At 39.4% G+C, this 22,351-nt stretch overlaps 1 protein-coding gene across 1 annotated transcript in view; it reads left to right on the forward strand.

Annotated features, from left to right (window-relative positions):
- Positions 1–5,665: 5,665 nt before the first annotated feature.
- Positions 5,666–22,351, forward strand: part of LOC135426889 (mediator of RNA polymerase II transcription subunit 15-like) — a 35,099-nt gene continuing 18,413 nt past the window's right edge. Inside the window, exon 1 of the mRNA XM_064680216.1 lies at positions 5,666–6,118. Coding sequence (XP_064536286.1) covers positions 5,666–6,118 — 453 coding nt within the window. The remainder of the gene's footprint in view (positions 6,119–22,351) is intronic.

Genomic DNA, 22,351 nt, shown 5'->3' on the forward strand with positions numbered 1-22,351 from the left:
GTCTGAGTTGAAGCGATTTATGACCATACGAGGATTACATTATGGGTCCCATGTGAATGCAATGATTTGCTGTGATTGCCAGCGCAATGCCTGACGCCTGTCCGGACTTTGGGATTATATATACTACCTCCATAGCAGATGCCCGATGCCTGAACGAATCTCACATTTTACACCTCACAGTTGCCAATGTGTATCGCGCGCCCGCTTTCAACACAGTGCACATCAGCTTTAAAGGCGGCACAAACACACACGCACTCACTTGTCTGTGTGTGTGTGTGTGTGTGTGTGTGTACATGTATATTATGCATGTGTTTGTTTCCTTTTTTACCGTATTTGTCAGCGTATGCCGGAAACTGGCGTCCCACCTATGCAAAGGATGCCAAAAGCGTTATGGCAGTGTCTGTATGAGCCTCTGTGTGTGTGTGTGTGTGTGTGTGTGTGTGTGTGTACACAAAGTATCATTCACGCTATCATTGACACCAAACAAGCGTAGCAGCGGCGGCAGCATCAATGCCCAGTCACAGCCAGTGCATCCTTATCAACAACAACAACAACAGCAACAACGAGGACAACAACAGCAGCAACAATAACAACAACAACAACAACAACAACAACAACAACAACAACAACATTCACAAGAACAACAGCAACTGAAATATTGTTAACACAATTCAGAAAGTTGCGAGCACCGTGATTTTCATATAATTTTTAATGCCCTCCATAGAGGGTATTAAAAGTGCCTCATAAAGTGAGGAGCTCAACTGGAATATGCAATAAAATGCTCTCTCTATCGCTTCTATAAGAAGCTTACAACACATCGGATCGTACATGTCTATATTCATTTATTTATTTGCAAATATATGCACATTTGCATATGTGTTGGCTTGCCATAATAAATCAAAGGATATGAAATCTATGCAAAGGATATTTAATATCATGGAATTGTGTTATATTCCACACAAATTGTTCCGTAAGGGTATTTACTCGTCGACATAGCCCATTTGGGCTCTTCTTGTGGTTGCAACATGCAAATAAATTCTACAAATGCCTGGGTATATTTATATGCAGATATATATTTTTGTTCTTCCATTGCCAGTGCAAAGTTTCTTTTAATGTTTCCTATATTATACTCTGCAAGCAAATATTTGGATATGCAAGGGAAACTGTGTAGAAGACTTATATGATTCAATCTGCTACCTTGCCAAACCTGATGAGCTTGACTAACTGATCAACTGACTGATTGATTGATTGACTGACTGATTGGTTGACTGATTGACTGACTGATTGGTTGACTTTCTGATTCACTGATTGACAAACTGACTGATCGACAGACTGACTGATTGATTGATTGAATGACTGATATCTTTACAACTGACTGACTGCTTTATAAATTGACTGACTGATTGACTGACATAATGATTGCCTGATAGGCCGAGGGACTAGCTAACTTATTGACTTAATGACTTAATGACTGAATGACTGATTGATTGAATTGACTTACTGATTCATTAATTGACCTCCTGATTCTTTAATGGACTGATTGGCTACCTGATTCACAGATTGACTGACTGATTCACTGATTGACTGACTGACTGGAGATGAACACACAGCCCAAGCCGTAAGAGCTAGGAAGCTAAAATTGCGTTATTTGATTTAAGTATAGTTTCACCCGCAAATGTGGAAAATTCACGGAAATCTGTAATCTTCATCTTCTCATCGGGATTTCTACCCCATCTGTGTGGAATATGGAGAGTCAAAGGTTATTGAAACGAAAGTATATCTCTCTATTTCAGGCTGATTTTGCAAGCTCTTTAATTAAAAAGACTGAGCAACTGTTGCAACGAGTGGGCGAAAAATTGTTATCCAACGTTTGGTGCTTCACTCGATCTAGCCATGGAACTTAATTTCAAATATCCATGCGCAGGTCTTTGATGCTTCCAGGGTATCAGCTAATCGACTACTCTCAGCTCGCGAATAGCTCCAACTATAATGTACGCTATGCCTCACGAATTGCAGTGAGAGGCGGCAGTGAGGGTATTTGCAGCAAGGGTCGCTTGTGTGGCAAGGGCAGGGAAGAGGGAAGCGCACGAGCCGCATTGAAAATGATCGCAACTAAAAATTTTGTGTTTTTATTGTTGCTTTAGAAGCGCTGTAAAATTCGCCGAAGTTGTTTTTTAATTGCAGTTGCCAGTGCCTCGCACGCCTCGGCTGCTCAAATTTGCCTAGCTGTGCCGCGTGTTGCACGTTCCACTGATTCGCGGCGTCGGCGTCGCCGTCAGCGTCAGCGTCGGCGTCGGCGTCTGTTGCAGCAGCAACATCAAAGCGCAATTTTCGCAGACATTTTTATTGCATATTATTTTCATTTCGCTGCTTGTGCCACACCCCGAAAGCTGTGCATGCAATGCGCCAGACAAACCCCCCCCCCCCCCCCCCTTTCCAACAACAGCACTGTGCCAGTGCTGTAAAGTGCACATTAACAGCAGCAAACAAACATCGCACCATCATTATGATCATCATCATCGTGAGCATCGTTACGAAGCACATCATGAAATTTATTATCTTTGGTCAATTTTGAGATTTTGTTTTTGCGAGCTTTTGCTTTGGTTTTTCCTCATCGCGTTTAATTGAAAAGTGAAATTGATTTTGCCAAGTGAAAATCGCTGTTCGTTTTCCTTGTTTTTTTTTTTTTTTTTTGTGTTTCTCTTCTTATGTTCCTCCGTTTTCTGGCATTTTCTTGTACATTCATTATTGAAATTGTATACACAAATATAAATGATTTTCTTTTATTTTTTTAATATTTGCTCTTACTTTTGTGCTCTCAGTTTGGCCAGCGAAAATCTTTGCTCATTATGTTCCTCCGACTCGCAGTTTCCATTACTTCGAGTTTCGCCTTTCTTTTGCCACCTCAACCACCTGCACCAAGCCCCCCCCCCCCTTCCCCCCTCAACCCACCTTAATTGTTGGCATTTGTGCGTCTTCTGAGTTGCCGCTTTAATTGCACGATAATTGCGCAAATGAAACATTGAAATTAACGAATTCTTCAGCATTTTATACGACTTATGCGTATTCGCTTCGAAAGAAAACCTCTTAAGTACTTGCGCTGACTTGGGGGGGTGGCAAAGTGTGGACTGCTTAAATTGTTGGAGAAAATGTTGTTAATTTCTAAAGCCAACCAGCTGAGCTCATCATACCCTGTCTTTTAACCCGCCACAGAAAAGTTTTCATTCAGATACGAATTATGTTATTAGTCTGTACGCTTAACATATTGTCACAGCTGTTAACGTCACTTTAACAGATATAATTAAGCATAGATTTAAATCATTCAGTTTCAGTAAATTCAATTGAAAAACCCTTTTTTTTTTTTTTTTTTTCTCTGTTTATTAGCTAATTTATTGATACTATACATGAGCATCTTAACCTAGCTTGACTATAATGGGATAGACATACTTAATATTACCTATTAAGTTTTATAATTATTCAATATTCATTATATTTTAGTATGATTGTTATTATTTTTATTTATTTTTTTTCAAATGATTACCCGGTTTGGGAGGTCGATGGGGTGGATTCTGCGAAGTCTCCGTCGCTTTCTTCTGAAAAGTCTTCTAGCCAATATATTGGGGTGGGCAGAAAGACGGGCCATGTAGCTGGTGGACTGCTGACGTAAGAGGTCGCCCACCAAGGGGACCTTTAGGTCTCTTGCTAGGGCCCGGTTGCGGATGTACCAGGGAGCCCCAGCACTCAGTCTGAGTACCTTCGCTTGGAAGACACTTATTTTCCTCAAGTGGGATTTTGCTGCCGTGCCGAAAATTTGGCTTGCATAGCGCCAGACTGGTGCCAGGAGGGTTTTATAAAGCAGCACCTTATTGCTCAGAGAAAGCTTGCTGCTTGCCTTAAGGAGCCAAGCCATACTTTTTAGTTTTTGACGTACGCTGTGGCATGTTGTTGCGATGTGTTTGCTCCAAGTGAGCCTGCGATCAAGGTAGACTCCCAGGTAGCGATGGCCGTCTTTATGCTCAAGAAGTTCGCCTTGGAGGAATACTCCTGGCGAGGTATCTCTCCGGATCGCGAATGTGCAGCATATCGATTTTTGCCTGTTGATGGCAATTCGCCACTTTGATGCCCACGTCTCAAACTCGTGCAGGTATTCTTGTAGTTGGTCAGTGGCTTGGTAAACACAGCTGGCTTTTGAGAGGATTGCTGTATCGTCGGCGAACGTGGCGAGGTTGAAGCTATCCGGATTCTCCAGTGTCGTCGGGTCCACCGTCGGCATGTCGGCTGTATAAACAGTGTAGAGCCACGGAGCAAGGACACTGCCCTGGGGGACTCCAGCTTGGATTTCCTTGACTGCAGAAAACGTGCCGTCGACTACCACTACAAACTTTCTAATTGAAAAACCCATCCACAGGAGCATTTAATGTAACTTTAGTCAAGCCTTAGTTTCAAATTCGAGACTTTTGCTTAAATTGTTTTTACTATTCGGTTATAAAAACATGTTATTAACATCGTCACTTTAACGCTTACTTCAAATACAATTAATTTATATAATTAGTTTGCTTTATGATTGTTCTTAAGTATGTAATAAAAATAAGAGTCTATGAGTCTATGAAAACGGTATTACTCCTGTTATTATCACTGTTAACGTAACAGTGGCAAAACTTATTTAATATACAACATATTTACCCCACAAATAACACCAAAATCCAAAATTTGAGACTTTTGTCGAACATGTTTTTACTATTCTGTTAAACATGTTATTACCAAAGTTACTTTAATTTCTGTTCTGATTGTTTTTAAGGTGAACATTCTATTTTTTCAATATTTTTCCAATTTCTCAGATTTTTCATAAAAACTTTAATTTTGTCTGTTATTATCACTGTTAACGTTACAGTAGGGTAACCGATTGAATATACAACATATTTGTACCAAAAACGAATCGAAGTAAATTAACGAATAGTTTTTGCAAGCTTTCTCAGCGGCTTTAATTTTAGAAGGAACTCGCACACCTCTATCATCGCTGTTAACGTCACATCAACATAACTTAACAGCGTACATAAGTAAACGATTGAAAATGGAATATTCTAGATATTTAAGAAGTCTTGTTAGCTTTAATCTTGCATAGCATAAAGACCTGTTACTCTCTATGTTAATGTCGGACTGTTAACGTGGCACTCGACATAAAATTGAAATGTTGACTCCCACTTTAACAAAACCCAACATTCAATTGCTCTCATATTCAACTGGCTGCTAGCCTAGCAACATAATTGCATCTTTTCTTAGCTTCATTCTGTAAACGTCACATTGATATAACGTCTATACATGAAGCTGTAGTTGTTGTTGTTATCCTTCAGGCTCGTTCCACATAGCTCACAGATTGCTGGAAATGTGTTTTCTTTTTTTCTTGCGACAATCCACTTGAAATTGACAACAACTTCAGCTGTAACTTCAACTTCAAGTGACTTTTGCAACTGTTTCTACTGCTTCCTTTTTTTTTTTTTCCTTGCAGACAATTTGCGAATAAAGTTGCAGCACAGCAGCAACTGAACGGCCAAGAATAACATAGCAGCAACAAAAACAACCACAAGAGGCAGCAACTTGCAAAGAGCCAAATTGTTGCATACTTTGGCAGTTACAACGAGCTCACGGACACACTTACGGCGGCAACATGTCGTTGTTGTCGGCGGCAACAACAGGAGCTGCAGCAGCAGCAGCAGCAGTGGCGGCAGCAAGAGCAACTCGACGCAGGGCCAGAGCACGCAGTGTTGCCAACACATTTCAATTGCTGGCAATCGCCTTTTATTGTTGCTGTCAACTCGAGCTGCTGTTGGTGCAGGCCCAGCTGCAGCCGCAGCAACAACAGCAGCAACATCAGCAGCAGCAGCAGCAGCATCAGGTGACCTCTGGCGGGCAGCAGCAGCAACTGAAATATCAGCAATTGCAATATCAAATGCAGCAGCAATATGAATATCAGCAGCAGCAACACTTTCAGCAGCAGTTCCAGCAACAACAACAACAGCAACAACAACAACAACAGCAGCAGCAGCAATTAGTGTTGCCCACAGCGGAACAGGCGTTACCGGAGCAACCCATCGATTTACTGGCCACACAACCAACCCAGGTAGGTGTTCTAAAGTATATAAATATTTGATTGAAGCAGAGTTAAAAGCGTTTGCAGCTTATTATATGAGCTGCGAGAAATGCTCAGTTACCTTTCAAGAACTTGGCTTGAATTTAAATTCAAATATGATCATCATTTTTTTTTAAATATATGATTGAAAATTGATTGAAGCTGATTGAAGTTTCTAATGAGTTTTCCAACAGCAGACTGAAGTTGATTGAAGCTGGAATGTCAATAGACTTTGATGTGTATACACAAGTATATTGATATTAACAAGTGTTGATTGACACAGCTGAAGATGAAGCCGAATAAAAATGATTGAAGACTGATGAGACTGAGATTGATGTAACCAATTAGGGTATTTAGCTTAAAAGTATTGAACTAGCTATTTTTTAAAATTTTGTTTGGTAAAAAAGTTAATCCTTGTACCTTGATTGAAGCAGATGAAAGTGTTGCTAGAAAGGCTTATAAATATATAAGTGGAAGAAAATAGATTGACTAAAGCTGATTGAACGTTGAAGTACGGTTTGATTAGCACGCATTTAGCTGGGCTCTTGGCAAATCAGAAACACATTTTGTAATAAATTACTCCAACTGAATATTAATTGCAGTCGCTTAAAGCAGTCGTTTGTAGCCCTGCGCGGCCAAGTTTGTTTGCGATTTAATAAACTCCTTTTGTAATTAATTAAGCTGGTGATACGGCTGCAACCTGGTCACCTTTACGGCTCTCGCCACACTCCACTCCGCATTTCGGGCTGCTTTGTGCCCAGTTTTTGTTCGCAGTGCTCGACAAATTGAATTTGGGTTTGCGATTTTGTAGCTGCAACTGCTTAAAGACCGAAATCTCAATGTCAATTCCACTTGACTTCATCTTCATTTCTCTGTTCGGTCTGCTCTCTGCATCAACCCAGAGTTCAATAAGCTGATTAGCCAAATGAAATCAGCAGGCAAAATAATAAAAAAAAGGCATTGCCTTCTTCTTCCTTTGTGTTTTCTTGCTGTTTTTTCAGGCCCTCAATTTGTGGCGCTTAGTGCTTAATTTGGTTTTGATAGACTTTAAGTTATATTTAATTAGAGCCAACTTTCTTGTTGGCCATCTTTTTGTGCCCGGTGCCAAAGCCAAAGCCATTTAATTTGGAAAACTTTGTGCCAACCCACAAAAATGCGGCGAATTTGCAAGTTGCTTGGCAGTCGCATTGATGACGATGACGCTTGAGTTTGAGAAGCGCAGAGGGAGGCACGGTGTAAAAGGGTGAGAAGTGTATATGCAAAGCCAAAAACATTTTATGCACTAACAGACATAACAGCTGTTAAAAAATGGCAAGCTTTTAGTGTGCTATGTTAGTCAACTGTTAATAAAAAAAAGTCACTGTTTAACATATATGTAGGTGGTTTTAAGTAACACTGTGATAAAGATAATAACATTTACAGGTTATTTTTATAAACTGTTATGAAGCTCGTTGCCTTGTTAATTGGCTGTTAATTAAAACCACAAGGCAACATATATTTCAGAGCTATGTTAAAAAGCATTAGGCTCGCGTAGGAAACATTACTTATATGGCTTTGCAGACAAGCTGGTAACAAATTTAACTTAGTACACATGTACATGGCTGTTAAAAGCCGATGGCATTGTGGTTCTATGTGGAATGTCAATTGGAATGAAACGAAAGTTATTGCAGCTGGCGTTGCATATATCGATTATATGTTCTAATTAAAGAATCATATTGAAAATATCTTTCAAATGGCTGAAAGCAAACATTTTTAGCTATTTTAGATGCACATTCGGCGCCTGCGGTGCCCGCACACACGCACACACGCACACACACACACACACACATAGGCAAAAAAAAAAAAACGCCCACCCAACGATAACCGAAGCCCCCATTCACATGGACACGTGATTCCATAAACCACTTTGTTAGAAAATTGCTTGTGTTTGATTTCATTGGCGATTGTCGATTGTCGATTGCTTTTGCTTTTTTTTTTATATTTTTTATAGCGGACTCTCGGAGTTCGACGAAATTTTATTGCACCGAAAAATATGTTTGTAGAGAATGCAAGGGATATTTGGCCAAGGCTTGACAGACATTGCACTGACTCAACGCTTTCTTGATTGCCTTCTGTCTGGCCAGCTGACAGGCTAGCCCACCAGCTGACCAGCTTCCACTGGCTTTTGGACTCCAGCGTCTATTTTCTTCTTGTTCTGTCCGTTGTCATCTGTTTTACTTTCAGCAGTATTTATTTTTTGGTATTTCTTATAACAACTTGGCTTCGTCTTAGCTATACCCTGTTTATGTTAAAGTTGCTAACTAGGGTATTATGAAGTCGGCTAAGGCACTGAGATATTTAACTTTAAATAATTTTACAGGGTATATTATTGTCAGTTTTTGCAAATGGGTATAGTTCAGGCAAAAGACACTACTTATGAGCACAAACAGTATATGTATGTATATATGTATATGTATATGTAGAAGAGATATTTAATATGGATATATTTGCATCGAAATCGATAAATATCGATATCCAATTCCTATTTGTTGAGCTTATCGAAGAGTGTTAAAGAGCTAAGTATATTTGTCACATATTTTTATCGAAGAGGTTCTTATATCACAGTTTACTTTACTTATATTATGACTTTCTTCCCTAATAGAAATACAGGGTATCCGCTAGGTCGAGCAATCCCAGCTGACTATTCTTAACAGGTCAGACCCTTATTATAGTTTCATTTGCAGGATATCTTTTCGTCAGCTTGCTGTGCTTTATTATAATAAAGAATGATTGAAAAAAGATTCCCTGTAAAATGAAAGTTAAAAGTGTTTTAAAGTTCATTTTTATGCTTGAATGCGTCTTTAATCGTTTTGCGCCTTGTTAGCATCATTTCACAGGGTATCCACAAGTCGAGCACATGCTGCCGTCATATTTTTAAGTGTTTTACTCTTTTTCTTGCAATAAAATAAAATCCACACCGAATCGGGAGCGCCATGTGGCATAGCATAGCTTGGACCCAGCCAAATGCCCTGCGGCGACATGCAACGGACATGGAACACACACACACACACACACACACATACGCAGCCAAAAAACTATAAAGCAAAACTCCTTTCATATATATAACCCATGCGTGTGTGGGCGTGTGCGTTTGGGCCACAACGAAAGCTGCTGCATTTTATTTAACCATTTCGTCCCATGGCAAATTTATGAATTTCGACTCGTTGCCGCCGCTGGCCGCACATATGCGGTTTTTATATATTGACACTTAAAATTTATGGCTCTTAAAATCTACAAAACGCTGGCGCTACGAACGAACCCATGGCCCCGTCCAGGGACGGAGCAGAGGCTCTGCTAACATTGCGTTTCATTTTATTTCGTTTCGTTTTGTTTCATTTGGTTTGGCTCAGTTCCGTTTAGCTCCCCCACGACCCCCAGTCCCTTCACCCGCCTTTTGGGAAAAACCGAAATTGTTTTGTTGTGCAAACTATGAAAAGTCAGCGACAGCGCTGTAAGCTGACAAAAACTGAGCAGCAAATCGAGCGGAAAATTGTTAGGGTTGCCACCAGCCCGGCATATATGCATAAATATATATATATATATATATATATGCATAAGCTCATATTAGCGTTAAGTTTAAAAGTGTCGCTGTTAAAGTCAATGCTAAGTCCCTATGCTCTGTGGCGGGCTTAAAGAGTTTACAGAATTGACAGCTCGTAGTAACATGAGCGGGTAGCTTTACAGAATGTAACACATAACAGCGTCAGCTTAAAAGCTATGTTTCATAACTAATAATTCCATTTTAATGTTAATCACATAACAGCGATTAACTTGATTTACAAATGTTAGCTTGACTGCTTACTCAGCAATAAAAGTGTGTACTGGAAATTGTAACTTTTTTAAATTTAGACAAACAATTCTGCTAGTGACTACAATGTCAGCTATGTTCATATTGTGGGTAACGCAATCATAAGACTATTTGCTTAAATAACAGTTAAATGTTAAGTTATATTCTTCCAAGGTTTCTGTTAACATTGCTGGAGTGTCACTTGACAGAATGTGGCAACTCTTACTGTTATTTTTGTGCATTGAGTGTAAGGTTAACATAGAGCGGTTAACAGTAATATGTTAGTTGACAATCAGCTATCCCTAATTAACATTTAGCTGCTCTTTGTGCTAACATATCTGAATTGAAATGTTACCTAACATTCAGCTGCTGTTTACTTCAACAGAACAAGCAGTTACTTTCATATTCCGTTGAGTTAACAGAATATGAAGGAATTTCTTTAAAATAAAAGCTTAATATCCAACTTAAGTTAATAACTACATAAGAATAATAAAAATAACAGAATGCAGGTATGTCATGTTTTGTTAACAGATAAATAAGCAAAGATCTCTTAGGGGCGATTAGTACAGACACGAGTAATTCCAGGTTAATGGTCTATTCAAAATAGATTTTAAATATAATAAATATCTGCACACAAAAAATTATAGATTTCATGACTGAAACTCATATCTTAATGCCTCAACGCGCGCTTGAAAGGAAGAGTGAATCTAAAAGAGAAAGGGGGAGTGGCAAGTAGACGGAGAGTGGGCGCAAGAGACAGAGAGAGAGAGAGAGCGAGAGAGAGAGAGAGTGGGAAAGAGATTGAGCCAGTTGAGTTGCTGTGTGTCAGCGTCAAAGCTGAAAATCGCTTAAGATTAATGATGCAAAAAATTGAGCATCATCAAAGAAAGTGAAAATGGAATTAGGTGCAAAGGCGCCGAGAGGACGCATCCACAACAGCAACGAAGAAGAAGACAGCGCCTAAAAGCCGCATATAGAGAGCGGAATAGACAGCTAGATGTGGACCGGCGGGAGGGGGGAGGGGCGGTAGATGAGCGCAATACGTGCAGCACGCAAAGCGGAAGAAAATGGCGGCATAAAACTTAACTACAATAAGCGCCAGCTTCAAGCCAAGCCAAGCCAAAACGGGCTGGCAACTAGAAAATGACAACAACAATGTAAACACCACACTAGGTGTGTGTGTGTGTGTGTGTGTGCGGCATGCCAAAACTCTCGCCGTGTCTATCCAAGTAGCAAGTAGTTGTTAGGCCCAAAGTGCCCGCCACGTACGTGCGGGCGGAAACGGAAAAGGAAATGGCAGCATCGCCGACGCTGACGCCGACGCCGACGCGGACGCGGACGCCTGTGCACAGTGGGCTGGCCAAGCGTTAAAAAAAAATGCGCTTGTATGAAAGGATAAGGATAGAAAATAAATATGTTAATAAATAAAGTTAGAAAATAAATAAAAATATTATAAATAAATAAAGGTAGAAAATAAATGAATAATAAAATAACGAAGATACGAAAACAAATTAAAATAAAAATAAATAAATAAATAAAAAAAAGTAAGATAGAAAATAAATAAATATAAAACTAATTCCAGCACGATAATCACAGAAATTTGCCAGATTTTACACTTCAAAACACAAGACATACTTTTTTAAAAAAAGTTACACAAGATATATACAAAAAAACCATTAATTATATTAATTAATTAATAATAATTTATTAAACTTTTTTTTAGTTTAGTTTTTATAATAATTAATAATATTTTTTTTTGAATTTGTTAGTAATAACATTTTTAAGGCAAAAACAAAAAGCTTCAAAATTGTCATCAAATTAATTTTAATTAAAATTTTATGTAAATTTAAAATATGTTTGAATTAATATAATTTATAGTATTATTAAAGTTATATAATTTATGAAAGTTGTAATTTATTAAAATATATTTTTTCGTGGTTTCCTCAGCTTTCAATTTAGTTAAGAGCAACATTTTTAGGCAATTTCCTTGCCATGCTTGTGTTAGCTACTTTACTTTTACATATTACTTGCTACATTTTTGGACTAAAACTGAATCATGCCGGCCCACTGTGCGCGGGCAGTCTCTCAAGTCTCGAACTGCAGTGTTGTTTGCCTGAAGAAATTAAAAAGAAACGCTCGCTGTTAAGCGAAAATGAAATGTATGTCCTGGCGCTAATATGCGCCACAGCACGCGCCACCCGCTCCCTAATCTAGTCGTAGTCCCTGCACACCCAAAAACCCCAACCCCCCTCCCGCCAGCACCCAAATGCGCTGCCACAAAGTGTAAGGAAAACTTTGCAACTGGTTCACAGCTTGCAACGCGCACAGAAATTTAATACGCTAAGCCGCAGCCAACGACGAAGCTGGAAGCGTCAACGGACGGGGGGAGCGGGAGAAATGGGGTGGGGGGGGGGAGCAGAAAGCTGGGCGGGATTTGGAAGCCATGGCCTTTACATGCCACGCGAAAAATAATTAGCGCGTTGCGTTTATAAGTTTCCGGTAAAAAGCGTTTTACGCTTGTTTAGCATCGGATGATGGCGGCTGCCAGACGGAGATTAAAACCTTGATATATTAATGAACTATATACATCCAAGGCGCAACAACAACAGCAGCTCGTTCACTTTCGGAGTTCAGCTCATAATTGCCAAGAGCTTAAGCGCTCGCCCTTTTGCACTTGCCACCTCCTCCCATCTGCCTAGCCCCTCGAACCGCCCAGCCACCCACAAAAGGTTATTTGAAGCCTGACCCAAGTTTGCGCAACTATTTCAATTTGCATGCGTGCGGCCAACGTTTTTTTCTGCTTCCTTCGATGTTTTTTCCTTTTTTTTTATTTTTGCTGTATCTTACGTTGAAGTTGGCAACACGCAAAATTGCTTGGGTAACTCCTGGTATTAAATTTCACAACAATTTGCACAATATTTGACCGAGAAATGGCGCAATTTTTTAAACACAAAATAAAAAACTATTATTTTTTTGCAAATGAACAAAGCAATAATAACTTTATTTTATTGCGTGCGATGCTTGTCTTCGTCCCTAATAACTGGCCTTTTATCATGAACTAATTAGGAGTCGACCCCCTCGACCCCCCCTATATATATATATATATATATATATATACACCCCGGAATTCCCTTGGTACGTATTAAATGAATTCTCTCAAAGATCTTTAGAAATGAGTTAGAAACAAATCGGTTTCAATGTTGGCAGATTTAGATGGCAATTTGATCTAGAGGCCAAACCATGAACAAAAAGCCAAACCTCGTGAGAATCGGATGAGATTTGGCCGGGTTATGGGGGTGGGAAATTTTGACCTATGTCTATATAGATATTTGAAGGTACCATTTTCGCATGAATTTTGACCAAGAATAATGTTGTCAGATTTAGATGCCAAATTTATCTAGAGGCCAAGCCACGAACAAAAAGAAAAACCTGGTGAAAATCGGATGAGATTTGGCCGGGTTATGGGAGTGGGAAATTTTGACCTATGTCTATATAGGATTTTCGGGGGTACCATTTTCACATGAATTTTGATCAAGATATTATGGATTCTGAGATCATTGCGGACAGATACACACGGACAGACCAACGGACATAACTAGATGGACTCGGCTATAGATGCTGACCAAGAATATTTATGCTTTATGGGGTCGGAGATGCTTCCTTCTGCCTGTTACACACCTTTGCACAAATAAATTGTACAGGGTATACAAATTAAAGTTTTTGCCTGAATGCAGCGCACTAATTTTGAGGCCTAGTTGCGTATATGTTACCGTCAAAGTCAACGCTAACTGACATGAAGTTGACAAATTAATATATTTTTAAGCAAGTGTGGCAACGCCATGCTCATAAAAATTTCCAGCTTTTTGTCAGTCGTCAATTAATTGACAGTTATAGTCAAATAAATATATTTTGCTGCCACTTTGTTGTGCTTTGCTCAATAAAATAAAATAAAATAAAATAAAATAAAATAAAATAAAATAGAACGAGCTGGCAGCGCTAGTCATAAATTGTGTTTTTCCACTAACCAAAAAACATATAGACCGGACATGCAGAGTAAAATAGGTGGTCTCCAAAAATTGGTTTGCATCTGGTCCAACGAGCGAGTAAGATATACATATGACATCTTTTGATCGCTCACACTACAGGAAACTCCTTTGGCTTACTCTCTTCCATATGATTTGTGCGATAGAACGGCATCGCTGTTTATTTTTATCTCGCTCGCACTTACTCTCAGTGCTCTCAATGCTCTCTTCATGTCTAGGTACCGTTTAAATGTTTGTGTGTGCATGTGGCCGCACAAGCAAAAATGCCCACAAATTCAATTTTTGTCAAAAGTCGGTGGCATTTCTTCCCTTTTGAGGGGACGAGTAATATGAAATCATGAAAGGGTTTGCCAAGTCGATGCGAAATTCTTTCATTTTAGCTCGGTATTGCTAGAAAGGGTACCTAAGCGTTGGCATGTGTGCATTTTAAAGTTTTTGGACTTGCTATTCACGCATACTTGCGTATTTTGTATATGAATAGAAGCATTTATGCGCATGTGTGCCTGTTGGTCCCTGCCTGCCTGTCCGATCCAAATTTGACAATATTTTGTGATTTCTGAATTTCGAGCTCTGCGCACACACACACACAGACACAAATGTGTGTGAATGGGCAGATCATGGGCGCAAAAGAAAATATCATTTTTGGCCCGCGGTTGTCGCGCACCCTTCTTTTTATAATTTTGGGGTTGAATCGATGAAAAAATGTTGACCCCTCAATACCTGCAGATCCAATTCATATATGAAAAAGCTAAATATTTAAAGACAATAAAATTATGAATACTATAAATATATATGTATGTAATTGCTCCTATTTTGTATTTGGTATATTTGAATATTTTAAAGATTTTATTTTTTACACAATTTTCCTAAAACTAGTTAAGTGATCAGTCACTTGACCTAAATATGCAGGTACAGGTGCTTGGCAAAATTTTACCCTTTCCACCCAACGGGCTGCTGCAGGGGTCAACATTTTTTCATCGATTCAACCCCAAAATCATAAAAAGAAGGGTGCGCGACAACCGCGGGCCAAAAATGATATTTTCTTTTGCGCCCATGATCTGCCCATTCACACACATTTGTGTCTGTGTGTGTGTGTGCGCAGAGCTCGAAATTCAGAAATCACAAAATATTGTCAAATTTGGATCGGACAGGCAGGCAGGGACCAACAGGCACACATGCGCATAAATGCTTCTATTCATATACAAAATACGCAAGTATGCGTGAATAGCAAGTCCAAAAACTTTAAAATGCACACATGCCAACGCTTAGGTACCCTTTCTAGCAATACCGAGCTAAAATGAAAGAATTTCGCATCGACTTGGCAAACCCTTTCATGATTTCATATTACTCGTCCCCTCAAAAGGGAAGAAATGCCACCGACTTTTGACAAAAATTGAATTTGTGGGCATTTTTGCTTGTGCGGCCACATGCACACACAAACATTTAAACGGTACCTAGACATGAAGAGAGCATTGAGAGCACTGAGAGTAAGTGCGAGCGAGATAAAAATAAACAGCGATGCCGTTCTATCGCACAAATCATATGGAAGAGAGTAAGCCAAAGGAGTTTCCTGTAGTGTGAGCGATCAAAAGATGTCATATGTATATCTTACTCGCTCGTTGGACCAGATGCAAACCAATTTTTGGAGACCACCTATTTTACTCTGCATGTCCGGTCTATATGTTTTTTGGTTAGTGGTTTTTCATATCAAGCTGTTGCTTGAAATTTGGCTTCTTTTTATTGGCGTTGCCAGCTTTGCTACGTGCTGCAATGTGGCAACTTTGGCATACTTTTACAAGCAGATCAGCTAATGGATACATGTGCAAATCCACGCGGGCTTAACAAGATGTCAAAGTGACTGTTAAGCTTGGCAGGTAAATAAGAAAATACGTCTAGAGTCTGGAGTCAAGAACTGCGTTCCGTAATGCTCTGCAATGACTGCCATAAGCTGCCTTACAAGCCGCTTTACAAGCCACCTTAGCCCTTTGCTCCCACAAAAAAATAAAGTACATTTCCCACAACATTTCGCCTTGAATCTCTGTGCGTTTCTGGCTCGACTCAAATAACCAAATGTTGGGTTATTTTGTTGTTTGTTTATTTTTTCAGGTCTCGATTTGTGCTCGACTTTTGTCGGGGGCCGTTTGCTTAGACCCTAAAAAGCCAAAAGCAAAGCCCCGACCAAACCAATTTGCAGCATTTCGTTATAAACTTGCCACAAAATAGTTGCAAAAATTTTACGCCGCTGTTTTTCAATTGTTGTTGTTGTTGGCAGAGGAAACGGGGACTGTTTGGGCCACGGCGGTGAGGGGGGGGGGGGGGGGTTGACTGGGGCGGGTGGGCGTGGCACACACTCACGGTTTCGCCAATTTTTTGTGCGGTTGACCAAAAAGCAGCAAAAACTTTTCAATTTTTCGCATATGAAAACAAACGAAGCTGACGGCGACGTTAACGCCGACTGCGACTGCGGCAGCGACGTCGACGGTGACGGCGGTGGCTGCGTTGAATGATAAGCGCCAGTGAAGCTCTTTAAGCGCACGGCATTACAACAACAACAACAACAACAACAACAACAAACAACAGCCCGGAGCGGATTTAATAACACAAGCAGTGGCGACAGGAGCGAAAGGGGTGGTTAGGGGGGAAAGGGCTCCCCCCTTGCTTGCTTTGTGGGGGGGGATGGCAAACAAATGCAGAAATATGTCAGGTCCATGTCTGTGGCTGTATCTCTGGATGCTTTTCAGTCGAGAGCAGCCAACAGGATGCGCTGCAAGCACAACAGCAACAACGGCAGCAACAACAGCAACAACAACAACAGCAACAACCACAACAACAGCAGCCATTGGCATTTGCATGTTGCCTCATTTTGGGTTCAGTCAACGGTGCTGAAGTTTTTGCCTTCTTTGTGCTGTCCTGGCTTTCTCTTGCTCGCTCTGTCAATCCCTTGCAGTCTCTCATTCTTTATCTCTCAATCATTTTGTATTCGCCTATCTCTCTCTCTCTCTCTTTCTCACTCTGTCTTTAGCTGTAGCATCTCCTCTATCCCCCTCTCTGTCTCTCTCTGGCTCTATTTCTCTCTCTCCCTCTATTTCTGTCTCTCCACTCTCTCCCTCTCTCTTCTCTCTCTGTCTTTAGCTGTAGCCTTCGCCTCTCTTCGCTTTCTCTTTCTGCCTGTCCATCTTCTCGTTCTCTTTTTGACTTCCATACTTTTCCTTAATCAATCTATATGCATCTACCTCTTTCTTCCTGCCTATTTCTCGCTCTCCCTCTTGCTCTCTCTCTCACACACACACAGGCTTGTCATCTTTTCCTTTTTACTTTTTCGTCTGCTAAATTCTTTTTATTTTTCTTCGCTCCGCACAAAATCACGGCCGTTAAATAACAACAATAAGGACTGTCACAATGCCAGCGCACTTATACTCCGGTTAGACAACCTTCCCCTTACCCCTAACCCCAAAACCCCTCACCAGCCCACTATCCAACTATCCTGGCACTCTATCCCACCCAACCATTTGAATCCTTATAGCGGCAATGTCGCCCCTGTTGCTGATGCGCTGTTGCCTTTGCGCTACACATCTTAATAACAATTTGAATGGCCCAAATACCCTGTATTGCCCGTCACGACAAAGGGGTATATTGGCCAGGTAAATAACATAATTGAGAACTATAGTTGCAGCTCTCTAGCTTGAGGGCGCATGTGTTGCTGTTGCCAACGTAATGCGGCAGTTCACTGACTGCGCGAATACCCTGTAAACGTAGTCAGGACACAGCATTATATAAAGTGTAAACCCATTTATTCAGCGATAAGCCCATTTGCTTAGGTTAGCCTCAAATTATATTTATAACCAAACCAACGACAGTTACTTTCGTATTTGCAGCCCGGTTCTAACCTCAAAAGAATGGTTGCTGGTTCAAACCTTAATATGTTAAGCTTTCCTTGTGTTAAGCGTTCTTAAAAACGTTCACAAAAAATGGCATCTGCAATTACTGTGCATTAAATGAGCTACCTTAAAATTGGAGCCCAAACAGTATCCAAGTACGAATTCGACAGGGTAGCCGCTAGTCGATCAGCAACGACACTTAAGCCCAATGCATATTTACTTTTGATCAGCTTTTGGTCTGAGTTTCGCTTTTGTAATGCGCTCGCCGCATAATTAGCGCATTTCCGTTTCAGGCCAGTTGACAATCCGCCCCGCCCCGCCCCGCCCCTCCTCAGCCCTCCCCAGGGAGTAGTTGGCTTTCAAGTTGATACTGCATATTGCCATTGAGCGAAGCAGGGGGTGGGGGGGGGGGGTGCACAGCGAGACGGGACAGCAATTGAGCAGCTTTTATTGCGCTTTTGGGTTTGCCATAACGAGACGTTGCCCGAGCTTTGTTTGGGCCATTTTTCTCGACATTGTCCGCCTTTGCGAACATTTTAGCCATTTCTGGATATCTTTTTTTTTTTGCTGGGCGACACTGAGATGTTGATGTTGTTGTTGCAGGCTTTCAGGCGCAATTGCGAAGACAATAGCAAAAACAAGAGACAAAAATTGTATACACAGTTGCATTTTCAGCGCGCGTTGAGTCTATTCGACAGCTTAAAACTGAGTACAGGGTATTACAAAAAGAAAACACAGACGACTCGCAAAAACAAAAGCATTAAGAACGACTATCTGCAACACGCCGAAGATTAAATACCCTTGGCATGCGAGTATGCAGATTGTCTGATGAGAATTGCAAAGCTCATAATTGCTGAAGATATCACAAATAAGAGAAAATGTTTACAAATTCATTTTTCGAGAGTTCAAAGTTATATGATATGATAAAGTTAGCTGCTGAAATAATTTTCATAATATGTAGGAAACCCTGGGGAAACGAGTTGCCATGTTTGGAGAAAATGTCTAAAAATGAAAATAGTTGTTCCTACAAGAACTTAATTTTTGACCGATCATGCCTATAGCACCTGTATGATATGGTATATTAAATAATCAATCAATTTTGGAACTGTTTATAGTCTAAGAGAAACTTTATCCAAGTTTGGTGACTTAAAGAAAATAGCAGAATTTCGATACCAAATTTTATCGATTTCTTGGAAGTGGAAAAGGTTATCGATGTTTTGAAACATACTCAAATTGCGCCACAGGAGCCACAGGAGGATATGCGTTCAAGATCTCAAGCCTCTGGTTCCCATATCTCGACAGACAGATATACCCCAATCATCGCGACCATTGATGCTGATCAGGAATATTTATGCTTTATGCGGGCGGGAAAGCTTCCTTCTCACTGCCACACACATAAGCACAAAGCTAATATACTTTTAGTTATCCATGCTTAGGGTATAAACTGTTTTTTGGCTGCAAACAAATGCAGCATAAATATTTTTGCAAATATTTGCCGATTTCTTATAGAAATTATCATTTGCCTTAATTGTTATAAAATAAATTTTCTTTTATAATTTCTGTAATTTTTATAGCAAAAATTTCCTTTGTCTCGAAAGTTGTTCATATTCTTCACAATTTAAAAGCGTAGCACACGTTGAACAAACAGTCCACACACACCCAAAGCAATCAAACAGCTTCATTAGCACAAAATGTGTATCACACACACGTGACACCCACACACACACACACACACACACACAAACACACACACAGCCACACACACTTTATTCGCACAAAGCTAAAAATTTGCCAGCAATTTTTGGTGCTCCGGAGTTAAATATTTGCCTAAAAGCTGTAGTAAAAGAAAAAAAAACACGTAATAATTGTAACAAATTAAAGTGCAAATGCAAATATTTGACTAAATAAATTTATAGCAAGCCTCCTTGCCACACAACTCCCCCCCCCCCCCCCTGGACACCACAACGCTGGTCGAAAAATTGATTAAATTCCGAATGCCAAAATCACAGAAAAAAAAAAAAAGGAGAAAACCAAATGCACCATGGGGAAATTGTAAATACTATGCAAATACACATATGGCACAAGCCGAATATTAAATACCCTTTCATAAAAATAACTTTGATTTAGTCATTTAATCCACACTAGAATCTGTCACAAATATAAGGTAAATGTATTTGTTGTTAAACCAAAGTTTTCGACCTATATTTCTTATGACAGCTTTATCATATAGTCAAACGATCCGATTGATTGGCATATATGCAGAGTCTAGAAGCAAGCAGCTAACAAATTCACATAGAATTTGTTCAAAGAGGCCTTCTACGGCGCATTACAAATCCCATGCGACATTTCTGATACCCTCTTTTAGGGTATAAAACGCACAATTGAACAGAAACTGCGATTAAAAACGACATAAAGTTTACAATTGAGCTAAAAGATTGCCGTAAAATGGCAACGATACACGCTGTGCACAATATAGAATGATCGGGATACGCCATAAAATACACTGTAGTAAAAGCAAAAAGCTGAGAAGTATGCCCAAAAAGCAACTAAAAATAAAGCAGAAGCTTCGTAAGTTGAAAAATATCGCAATTTAACATAAATTACTAAAGATAATTGATAATGTGCAATCAGGATAAAAAGTTAAGAAGCTAAGCAAAGTAACAATCTGATTGAGTAAAACAAAATAAATACAATAATATCAAAAGATAGGAAGCAGATTTACAAGCTAGAAGTTTTCCAATTAATCAAAAATAAATGTAGACGACAGAAGAGGAAGGCATAACCGAAGGGAATACAAAAGATTAATATAGATAGATTGATAATGTAGGGTGCAATATATTGAAAATTAAGAAAAATGTATGAGTTCTTTAGCTTAAAGAATGCAATGAGGATAAAAAGATAACATGCATGTTAAATGACCCAACTAGGATACAAACGGACTAAGCCGAGTCAAATTGGGAAACAATATAATAGAAAAACAATTACAAATAATTTGTCTCTTTCTATTAAGAGATAGAGAAGAGGCACAGTATGCAAGTAAATCTTAGACTACCCTCAACAATCGAATGTATTTGCAAAATTGCAGTTGTATACTTTTTATCGAAAGTTGCCTTAAAATTCAATACACATACACCTTTGGAGCGCTAGCACTTTAACAGGGTATTCACAATGGCCTATTTAAATAATTAGTGAAATAAAACGTGAAATTACATTTGACTCTCCCATCGGGTGACTAATAAATGCCCATTTACCACTTTGTTGTGGCATTCTATGCTCGACACACAGTTCTGTGAGGAGGGCTACGCGATGAGTGGGTAGCTGTAGCCACAGGGAATTCGATTCACTGTGAACAACTGCAACACGGACAACAACGGCTGTTCGGGCACTTGGCCAGTTAAGAGCTCAGATAAATGTTTAAATGTTTTCAGCTCATTGTGCGTGTGTGTGGGTGCGTGATTGCGTGATTGCACGCTTCAGCGCACGGTGAGCACCAAATGCAAATATTAACAAATATGAAATCGAAACGAAAAACGAGTATGGCCCATCGAACAACTTCAGCGCATTCACAATTTCCATGCCCGGCGATGTTATCGGCCGTTGAACACGAATTCCGAATTGTTGCATACATGGCACTTGTTTCACTGGCAATTTAATTTATTTGTTTCATTTTTGCACCGTTTGCATAATAACTCGTTCAGCTATCTGTTGTCAGACAAGCGCGACAACTGTTATCGATAAGTGGCATATCAATAAAAGGTAAATCGATATCACACCAATCAAATATGGCTTCGGTTACAATTATGTCAACTTAACTCCACAACAAACAAATTTACACGAGTTATAACATTTAATCGATAACACATTCTAAACCGATTGCCTATCGATAATTTGATATCTATCCATTTTAGAATTGATGGGAGTCGCATGTGTAAAAATGTCTCATAATTAAATTTATATACACTAATCTATATGAAAACTATTTATACATGTAACATATCGATAGCATATCGATATCTCTAAGACTGTTTTAAGTATTTCAGAACGGTAAGTTGTATTGGAATAGTTTGTGATGATATTTTTCATTAAATCTATTGTATCCATGCCTAAATGCATTTATCGTTAACTTGTCAAGTATGTTTATGGACACCAAATACATTTATAGATAGTTTATCGATTGGTCTTTTTGAGATTATGTTCAGATTTCTTGTTGACTTGTCCTAGTTTCGAGAGGCAAGTTATCTTTAATCAATAACAATTAAATCGATAGATCAAACGTATAAACATACTACTATTTCTGTTCATTTTGAGCTCAAGCCAAGTAGTTTCGATGACCAATTTATCGGTAATCAATAATACTACATAGTTTTGATAACTGGTAGTCGATAATAATGAAATCGATATATTAAACGTATAAACATAAGATTATTTATGCTTATTTTAAACACTTCCTAAGTACTTTCGATAATCTTTTAATCAG

Source organism: Drosophila montana, unplaced genomic scaffold, assembly GCF_035044405.1.
Source record: "Drosophila montana isolate Dmon_TW-CO22-7 unplaced genomic scaffold, ASM3504440v1 contig_2106_1, whole genome shotgun sequence".
Taxonomy (NCBI): Eukaryota; Metazoa; Arthropoda; class Insecta; order Diptera; family Drosophilidae; genus Drosophila; species Drosophila montana.